A 10,495-nucleotide genomic window follows, 5' to 3' on the forward strand; every position below is an offset into this window, starting at 1 on the left:
AGTAATCTAAAACAATTGTTTTGTTTTTTGCTATATTAACCAGAAGTATGATTCAGGTGTAGTAGTTTACGTGCTGCTAGTTGCAGTTGAAGAATTGTTAAAAATTGAGTTATTTCAGAAATACTTCGAAGTGTATGAATCAAATTGGCCAATTTGGTAATTGTAGTATTAATATTAAACGAAGGTGTCGTTCCACTCTTAGGGGCTGTAGCTGTATTTAGTCACAGTATCTCTACTTGAAATGTCAGAAAATTTCCAACTATATTGATAGTATTCATAACGTCAAATGAATAATACACATTCATAACGAGATAATCTGGCTATAATTGAACCTCGTTACCAAACAGACAGGACACAAAATAAAGCCACGGTACGCTATTTCTATCACGAAACGTTCCAATTGACCCCGGTCTTCCGCATCTACCCAAAACGAATTTCTCTAAAGATAAAGGATCCGAAAACGTTTCCAGCACGGGCAACTCCGAAAACTTGGCTGCGTCACTGCGACCCGATATAAGCATCGCGGAAAGTATGGGAATTCGCGGTTCGGTGGCATTTTCAGGAACAAGGATTCACGTCGGCGTAGGCGGGTGTGGAAACGCGGGGGCGTGCGAGCGTGCGGTCGTGCGGTCGTGTGGGCGTGCAGGCGTGCGCGGCCCGGTTTGAAAGTGAGCCGTTAAATTATTCGTGGCGCTCTCGAGCGACAAATGGACCAGTGAGACGTTTTAAAGAGTCTCGGGAGTCGGACGTCTATAAATAGGCAGGTTAAGGAAACGTTTAAAATTAGTATCCAACGGTACCATTGTATGCGCACGCGCATCGATTCGTGTACGGCACCGCAACCGAGGTGACCAGATTTCGAAAACGGTGAAACTTTTCGTTCGCAACGAGGCACAGTGGAACGTCGTTTATACAAACGAAATCATGCTCAGCTAAGTATCTACGAACTCGTAGATGAGCTCAGTACCGTCTAGCCTTACGTAGTTGAGTCTGGTACCCTCTAGCCCCCCATACATAAGCTCAGTCCGATTTAGTCTTGCGTAGTTGAGCTCAGTACACTCTAGCACCTCATAGTTGAGTTCAGTACCCTCTAGCCTTGCGTAGGTGAGTCTAGTACTCTCTAGCACCTCATAGTTGAGTTCAGTACCCTCTAGCCTTGCGTAGGTGAGTCTAGTACTCTCTAGCACCTCATAGTTGAGTTCAGTACCCTCTAGCCTTGCGTAGGTGAGTCTAGTACTCTCTAGTACTCCATACGTGAGCTCAGGACTCTCTAGCCTTGCGTAGGTGAGTCTAGTACTCTCTAGTACTCCATACGTGAGCTCAGGACTCTCTAGCTTAGCGTCGTTGAGCTCAGTACCCTCTAGTACTCCATACTTGAGTTCAGTACCCTCTAACTTTGCATAGTTGAGCTTAGTAACCTCTAATTTTGCATACTTTGTCCTAGTGCCTTCTATCCCTCCCATAGCTAAGCCTAGTACTCTTTAGCTTCCATTATTTAAACCATGGCCAAGCGTGAAGGTCCATGCTCAAAGAAAAGCTCCTTCTTATCATTACATGGAAGGATGTGGATGTTTTGTCATCTTTTAATAGCTCCTTAGCTGCAACATGGACCGTATCGTGTCTATTGTTTTTGGTAAAAGGATGTACTCGTCATTTCCTTTTATTCGGACATTAATGCAGAATAAGCATACCACCATACTTCTCTTGAAATTTTCTTAGCAGTCCATTTGAAGTTTGGAAAAGGAGTAATCGTCGAGCTATTCTTGATTTAGGCAGAAGGGCGCCTTAAGGTAGATATTATAACAATATAAGAAAAAATGCGTATTTGGTATACATTCGGGTTTCAAGAAAAGATATATTCCTACGCGATATTCCCATCTGCTTATGAAGCTACTACTTAATTTCAACAGCGTGTCGCAAAGACTCGCCGTGTCTGTCACGATAGGGGCTATTCTACTTCGCGTAGACGTATCGATCCCCAAAAATTGTTGTCTGTCGGGTGTTCCGATCGTCCTTGTCAGAATAATACATAAAAAATATAATTCGATAGATTGTCAATATTATCTCAGGTTCTCGATCACACGCGGTTGGTATAAACACGTTCACTGAAAACAAGTAAACGACTCCCACCCCGAATCTCACTTTAACCTCTTCAGGGACGTAGAGATCTGCTCTTTTTGTTTGTTCTAATCAAATTTTTGTTCTTTTTATTACTGACAATAATTATAATTATAAAAAAATAAACGTCCACATCTGCGACCGAGGGCGTGAAGAGGTTAAGCTCCAGTTAGAGTCAACCATCTATCTAATTTTCAACGAATGCTGCATCGTTCGACATAAATTACAATTCTTCACGGTCGCATGGCTGATTTCATCCTTTGTGGACAGTTTGAAAGAAATAATGGCACGATTCTCGGAGGATCGTTTACGGAAATCGCGGAAGGCAGGCAGACGTGGCGCGGGTGTAGGCCTTAAACAGACCGATGGGAAAGCGTGTAACGCGGTGCGATACGATAGCTATGTACGTATATCGGAAACAGAAAAGCGTGGCAGCCTGCTTAGCAGCGTACCTGGGTGCTACGCGACCATGGAATATTGATATGTAAATATAGCGGGCTCCGGGTAGCGTCGATGGTGGTAGCGGCCGTGCAACGGCGGTTATAGGGGCGCTAGCAGGTTAACGAGCGGCTCGCAGAGTGCCGCGACGGAGGGTAAAGAGATGGATAGGAAAGGGAAGAGAGAAGGTGGGTTGGAAAGCTCGCACGAAGTCGTAGGTGGGTTGATGGAGGTCGAGGGTGAGACAGATAGATGGATGGATGGATAGATAGGTGGTGAGAGCGAGAGGAAGAAAAAGTAGGAGAGAGCGAGGCGGGTTTGTGTGTGTATGTGTGTGGGTGGGTGGGTGTCTGTGTGTACGTGGGAGCGTGGAACAGTGGCGGTGGTAGAAGCGGTAGCAGGAGACCGAGAGGGTAGAGAGTGAGACGGCATCGGGATGGGCGAGCGAAGAGCTAGGGGGTAGGGGGAGTTGGGTCGCTGCCGGCAGTATAACAGAGACGGTCGGGCGTGCCGCGGAGCGTGCCACCAAAGGGGATGAGAATTTTCCGCAGACTGTGAAATTATTGTCGAGACCGATTCGACGCAAAATATCTTTAAAAAGTCGCGGTTGGGCCTCGTCGAAAAGCGCGCGGCTTGTCGGTGTTTCGCGTTACGTTTAGATGCTAATCAGAGAGATCGATTTTTTTTACGTTTCCTCGAACGCACGGATTAATCGCAGGCACTAACGACGGCGCGGACAATAGAAAGCCGGTGGTGTATAGGGACATGCCCTGCGGGACACGGCATGGAACGGGGTGGTTGGAACGGGCCGCGGAAACACGAAGAGGGCGGGAACACGTCGGTCGAGCGAGGGTTGCCGAGCTGCGAGGCGGTGGAACGGGGGGGTTGCAGGAGGGTGACTATGGCTCCGTATGTATGCCTCCCCACGAACGGACTTTTGCGACTGTGCGCGCTCGCGGCCGCACGCGCGCGTGACTGAAACCGCCAGTGGTACTATCTACGAGGGCACGGGAGAGTCGAAGGGTACCTTCTATAGACGAACACCTGGAAGGGTGGCTCGCTCGCTTCACCGCGACGTGTAAAACCTCTCTATCTTTCTCCCCGGCCCCGGCGCCATCCTCAACCTCCGCGTCTTTCCTCTTTTCGACTACCACCGACCTTGCGTCGCGTTCACTGTATTCTTTCGACGGAAACCCCCGGCTGCTGCTTCTGCTTCGTCCTCTCGCCTCGTTTCGCGTTCGTTTGTCAAGTTTCCTCGACGACTACGCGGCATTCCTCGTCATCTTCGTCGTCGTTTTCGGTTCCGATCCCACTCTTTTTCCTCTCGGCTGTGCGTCAGGCCTTCGTCGCTGTCTCGCGATCTCTCCCTGGAAACGATAAATCTTCCACGCCTGTCTTTCACCCCGTGCCAAAAATTTTCCGCCCTCTTCTCGTCTGGCTGCTCTCGACCTCTTATCCGCTTGCCATTCGATCGTTTCGCGTTATTGTTTATTTCGACCCTTTCAACAACCTTGTCGCAAATTTGTGCCAGGATCGTTTCGAGTGAAAGTAGGTTCGAGATGTAAACAAATAGGACTCACTGAAATGCAAGTCGATGATTTCGTTAGCCAAAAGCAACAGCGAAGAGATTCTCGTGGAAATAGTTAGGGCTTGGTTTGATTTACTCAGTCTCCTTGTAATTTCATTTATTTTATTGTAGTTTTGTTAGCTGTTACTATTTTAATCCTTTTGTTATTACAATTTGTATCAAACATGTTACACATCTCATAGTGAATAAGAGAAAGCAAAACAAAACAAAAGCAAAACAAAAGTGTACGTCACATACAGTCAGTCCTATAATTCATACCCCCTATGTCTATTCAAGAAATTTGTCTAAATTAAACGGTGGGCTCGATGATTCCGAATAAGTTTTTCGTTATATATATATACATGAATATACTTTGCGCATGCATGTATTTATAATGAAATATTTATTTGGAAACAACAAACCTGTTATTTAATTTAGACAAATGTTCTCAATAGACATAGAGGGTACGAATACTTATTGGAATAATTGTATTGTCAATTTTTAAACAAAATCCTAATGTCTCTTATAATCGTTGGAATCGAATCGATGCTATTTCTGTGCATAGCAAAGCACTAAAAGTTTTGCACTATGTCATATCTGACATTTGTTTGTAATTTGCTCTATCAGAAGTTGACCTCTCATATTTTTCCTCGATCATTTAATTAACATCTCCACAGTTTACTTATAATAATATGCTTAGATCGTACAATCTTATAGTCGAAACGTTTTAAACGAATTATCAAAGAATCAATTTTTACAGTGTTCGAAATAATTAGATAATGTGCAACGGCTCGATCGCTTCAAACGATGATTCGAATTCTTAGCAGCAGCGCGGCCAAACGTCGCCTTTTACACGACTCTATCAATTAATTTCGTTATTACGGTGCAATAAAGACGTTACTATTGCTACCATTTTCCAGACGGTGGTAAAACATACGTGCAGAATTCGTAATCCGCACGGCCGTTGCGTGATAAAGCATGAACGCGTATCGGGATTCGAACCATGTATAATTTACATCGGTAATTCTTAACCACTATGCCACGGCATACCACTGCGCCGCGAAGCCAACAACACACGCACCGCGAATGTTGAACAAGAGAGATAATCAATTTTCGTTTTTTATAGTTTTTAACATTGGTGGTGCGATTATTTGCGACTAAAAGCTCAACCAGGCCCACTTCCTATAAATAATGAGGAAAATAACGAGTCGATAAAGCAGCAAAACGAAATAACCATCTTCTCATTAAAACAATGAATGACTCATTGTCAAACAAATTTCAAGTTATCAATGTATTACCAGTTACTCGAATAAGATTTTCAGTCGTTCGACATTAAACGTACGATTAAATTCGTAACCTTTGTCGAATAAATAAAGCATCCAGAGTTGCTCATCTTTTATTCGTTATTCAAAACTTTCTATCTAGATAAAAATGCTGTCTATCAGGAATCACATCCCTGCCCTCGGGGGCTGTAGCGGTGTTTTTTGAAGCTACAGTACGGGCTTAGCAACCCCGTGGTACCCGAGCTAGAGGGGGGGTCAGCAGGCCCCTATAGATGAGAAGTAAGGGATACTGCAAACATTATTAAAACAATGCAGGAGTCATATAAGACGCATGCGAATATCGAATAAAAAAAGAAAATGCAAATGTAAACAAATAGAGAAAGTGGTAGCGAAATAGCTTTGTCAATTGTAAAAAGCTGCTCATTTTAATAAACGACTGAACCGAACTGAATCACATCCCATCCACAGAGAGTTCGAACAACGGGGAAAAGTGACAAAAGCGTCAACTGACATCCTAAAATTCTTTTGTAATTACAAATAATTATTTGTTCGTCCGGTACACAAATTTCCACTACTTTTCGATTGTTCTTTTTGATCCTCTTTTTGTTATTTACATTCGAACGAACGCAGAGAATATTTAATAACAAAAAAAAGCGTATTATGCCAAAAATTCATCATCGATCCAAACACTGCCATGAGATTTAAAAAAAGTTCAGGATCACTGATTTACATTTACTATGATTCATTATTCTTACTTTTGCGTTTCACTTTTTGTTCTATACGAGAGTACGACGAGGCATTCGCGGATGGGAGGATGCACGAATGGCGTAGAGCCGACTGTGCGATTCTTTTTAACGCAAAAAGGTAAAAAGATTCGGTTCTATTCCAGGGAATATTTGTGGGGGAATGTGAAAGAAATAGGAGGATTCAGACGACGGTTTAAGTCGAGCACCACACCGTGGGGCGTCTGTTTACGAGTGTCGCGACGCCGAGGAGGAACGCACAGTCAGCCTTCTAGTCAGTAGGTGGAGAAGCGCCCGTGTTGGCGAGGTAATCATTCCAGCCAGTTACGAGGCTGTTAAACGTCACTCTACGGAACGACGCGACTCTCGTATCGTGTCGCGCCGCGCTGATCGTTCCGTCGAGTCGACTGCGTTCGATCTTCCTTCCAAAATTCACCGATAAATAAAAGAAAATATACAAAGAATTATTCTATTCCCTTTGATAAGAGCTATGCAAATAACAAAAGCTTAGTACCATCTTCCGTTAAACGAAATTTAGGGGTTCCCCCTCTTTATGCTTTGCATCTTTTCTAATGAAATACCATGCGAGGGAAAAAAGAAGAAATATGTCAGACATACCCGTTTATGTCGAAACGTTCCTATACCGTTTCATCTTCAACTAATGAATCGCTGATAAAGAAAATACGAAGCCACTTAGTTTTATTCGTATTTTGGTACTATTCGTGTTGAAATTCTTTTCCATTCCCTCGTAAACCAATCCATTGTTCATGACAAGGATGTCAGTTGGCCCTTTCGTCACTTTTTCACCGTTGTTCGAACTCTCTGTTGTTGGGATATGATTCCTGATAGACAACAGTTTTATCTAGATAGAAAGTTTTGAATAACGAATAAAAGATGAGCATCTCACGATGCTTTATTTATTTGTACGTTTAATGTCGAACGACTGAAAATCTTATTCGAGTAACTTGGTAATACATCGATAACTTGAAATTTGTTTAAGTCATTCATTGTTCGAATAAAATTCTGCCTATCTTCGTGGCATGTAAGACATTCCTTCTGTAACCAATGAGGTCCATTGCGACTTTTTTCATATAGAAACTGCATCTGGCTATTTAGTCGGTTGCTACCGCCAAAAGACACATGTATCTTGATCCAGAAATCCGAGCATCCAGCAGCTAAAATTGAAAAAACTTTGGCTAATTCCACTGGTGACTTCGTACTTTACGCGTCTCGCGATATCGATCCATCCCCTTTAATACATCAAGCCGGTACGCTGGTCAATTCCACCAGTTTTTAGATCTCTACGTCGGCCCCATCCTCTATCACTGTACTACGTATGATTAATTAGTAACTTGCAATTCGACGGGGTACTTACGCGTTCTGTTGATGCTGCTACTAAGATAAGCAGTGTTAAGTTTTACTGGCCAAACATTCAAGACTATTAAATATTAAATATTCAACACTCTTAACTTTTCTCACTTGGAGCCAAAGCGTTACACAGCGTGCAAACAGGAATCGTCTCATATTAACGCTAGAACTACCAAGGTGGTCAATTTGACCAGTTTATCTTAGATTCCTTTTTAAGACAACTGAATTATTGATAACGTTTTTACTACAGTTTTTAGTGAGAATTATTGAAACAGGCACTTCACTCTTTGATTTCAAAGATATAGTAGTGTGTATAACAAGTATCAATTGAGGGGTAGTTTTGGTGTTAATTGTTGTACCTTTGGAACCATGTAATTTATTGCAATGATACATGTCTTATACGAATCTTTAGAGATCGATGTATGATAAATTTAAAAGAAGAAGTCAACATTTTATATTTCTGATGCGTGGTTTCTTTTAAAATTGACGTCGATATGCATTGGAAATCCCTTTCTTTGAAAGTACAGTCTTAGACTTGTTTGTTTATCTTTTCCAGATGCACCATTTTATACGAAGTGCGCCCATACGTTCATCTTTCTTATACTAATGCTTCCAATCGCTTTCTCTAAGGGCTGACTGCTTCCACAATTCCCTTCTACGTAACTATAGTATGTTTTTTACTACATACTATTATCCGTATTTTTGTATTACTACTATTTTCTGTAGTTGAGAATATACACACCATTTTGACCTTCTTCGTGCCTTCTGAATGGAAACTTTCAAGAAATCATGCATATTCGATAAATCCGAGCTACCGCAAGCTCATCCCCAACGAGAACACATCCGAGTGTTAAATTTCGCCGCAAGGCGTGAAATTTGGACCAACGTCGACCGAGCCGTACGTAGAAAGGGTTAACGACTATATCGCGGGATCGGTCCCATCATCGATAACAGAAATCGCGCCTGGTCGGGAGAGAGCACCGCGGTAAACGTATTCCGTGTACGTAGCCAGTAGCAATGCGCGGATAGGAAGCCACCTCGGCCGCTTAGGCGAAGTCTTGAGACGCGAAAGAGTCGGAACGGACGAAAGACGGAGACAGGCGGTAAGGAAAGAGGAGAGAAGACAGGCTAGGCGAGCATTAAATCGGTGAAAGATAGAGAGGGGGTGGGGTTGCGGGGGCGAAGGGCTTGGGCGAAGGGCGGGAGGGACAGACGGGTGGAAAACGTTACGAGGGATCGGGAGAGAACGCGGCGGGTGTTGGCAGGAGGAGGGAGACGAGTACGATAGCGGCGCTGCGGCGTAACGACGCTATAACGCGAGCCGCCGGGTGATTACCTACCACCTCCGTACCCCGTTTACCCTCGTGCGTCGAGTAGTGCTGCGCTGTCGCGCCGTGCCGCGGCACGCCGCCCCACGCCACGCCATGCCGCGCCACGCCACGCCGCCGTCATGCCACGCCGCGCCACGGCTCAGCTCGGCTCGGCTCGCCTCGGCTCGCCTCGTTGGTGCCGCGCCACGCTGCTACCACTCATCCTAGCTCCCCCTACCCCGTCGCGCGTCACGCCACGCCGTGCTATCGCGTTGACCGTGCTATGCCACTACCACCGCACACATCGGTAGCTCTGGATGCCACGCCATCGACCCGGCATTACGCCCTGCGAATTCTTCCCTCCCTCTCCACTTCTCTTTGCCTCTTTCGCATCCTCTTCTTCTCAGCCAAGTTCGTGGCACACCGATCGCGGCCTCGAAGCTCGGGGGCTCTGGCTCTCTCCGCTCTCTCGTGTGCGCTCGTGGTATCGTCTGTGTTGGCCGCGACAGCTACGTCCGTGTCGTGGTAAGCCGGGGCTAGCGGGGAAAACCGTCGACGCCGTAAACGCGCGACGCCCTCGCCAACGATGCCACCGGAGAGGTAAGAGGAGGCGGCGAGTTTCAGAGCCCGAGTGGCCCCTAGGCACGTACACGTACTCGGGTACCTGGGCTGTTCCGCCTGTAATATAGCGGGAGCGAACGTGCGCGCAGACCTATTTCATCGGTGCCGGTTGGCTATCTAGTTGGTCAGCTCCGCTCCACCACTCTGCCAACTCGAGCCGCTCGATTCTCGTTAGATGCTTCCGATGCGTGCGATCCCCCGTCGTTTTGCTCTCGCTCGTTTCTCTTCGTAATTGAACTTATTTGATCGGAAATATTGACGTTTCCGTATTTAAAATTCGATTTTCGGTAACGCGATATATGACACGTCGATCGAGTGTATCCAGAGGATTTGGAATTCCGATTCAAAAATGTATTTTTCCTTGTTTTTAAAGTTTTCTGTATACCCGCAGGAAGGAATATGAATTTCGGTTGTTTGATATAGAAGTCTCTGTTGAAGATATGAAAAGGATATCGACCAACCGTCAAGATAATGTAAAGAAAGGTTAGGTCCCATATCCTCGAGATATTTCATCTATATTCTATTATATATTTTAAAGTTTATCCCATATCCCAATACATGAATTGAGATGATAAATTAGATAAACAGGTACCCCACACTCTTTCATGTAAAAACCTAAATCGAATGATTTAGATTCTCCTTTTTTCTAAATCATTCAGGTCAATCATCGAGAATTAAATTTATTTTATAAAGCATGTAACACCACCCTGCATCAATAATACATCAAGTAATATCAAATAACCCTTAAGAGTTGACCCTCAAACGCTATCATGTCATCTCGTCCTTTTTTCTAATTGATTCAGATTTCGGAAAACTAGATTTAAGGAAACTCTCCCCTCCCTCTGTTCTCCATTTTCGTAGATGTGCGATCTTTGATAAATATTTCGATCCGTGTCTCCCGAACTCGGCTGGAAGCCAACCCTTTGTCTCTTTTCCTTCCTCCCTCTCCTTGCCGCCGTCTCTCTCAGAGCCGGAATAAGAGTGGAACCCGCAGAAATAGAAAAAGGAGGAAACGAGTAGAAGAGGGCGAGGCGAGAGGTAAAGAGA

The 10,495-nt window shown here is 44.6% G+C and overlaps 1 protein-coding gene across 1 annotated transcript; it reads right to left on the reverse strand.

Moving 5' to 3' along the window:
• Positions 1-932: 932 nt before the first annotated feature.
• LOC128878546 (uncharacterized protein slr1819-like) lies at positions 933-1,463 on the reverse strand. Its single transcript, XM_054126833.1, has one exon. It carries the CDS (start codon positions 1,461-1,463, stop codon positions 933-935), a length of 531 nt encoding a protein of 176 aa, XP_053982808.1.
• Positions 1,464-10,495: the final 9,032 nt, after the last annotated feature.

Source organism: Hylaeus volcanicus, chromosome 6 (assembly GCF_026283585.1).
Source record: "Hylaeus volcanicus isolate JK05 chromosome 6, UHH_iyHylVolc1.0_haploid, whole genome shotgun sequence".
Classification (NCBI taxonomy): domain Eukaryota; kingdom Metazoa; phylum Arthropoda; class Insecta; order Hymenoptera; family Colletidae; genus Hylaeus; species Hylaeus volcanicus.

Coding starts and splice junctions, on each gene's coding strand:
- LOC128878546 (XM_054126833.1), bottom strand. CDS start 1,463: ATGGGAGGGATAGAAGGCACTAGGACAAAGTATGCAAAATTAGAGGTT.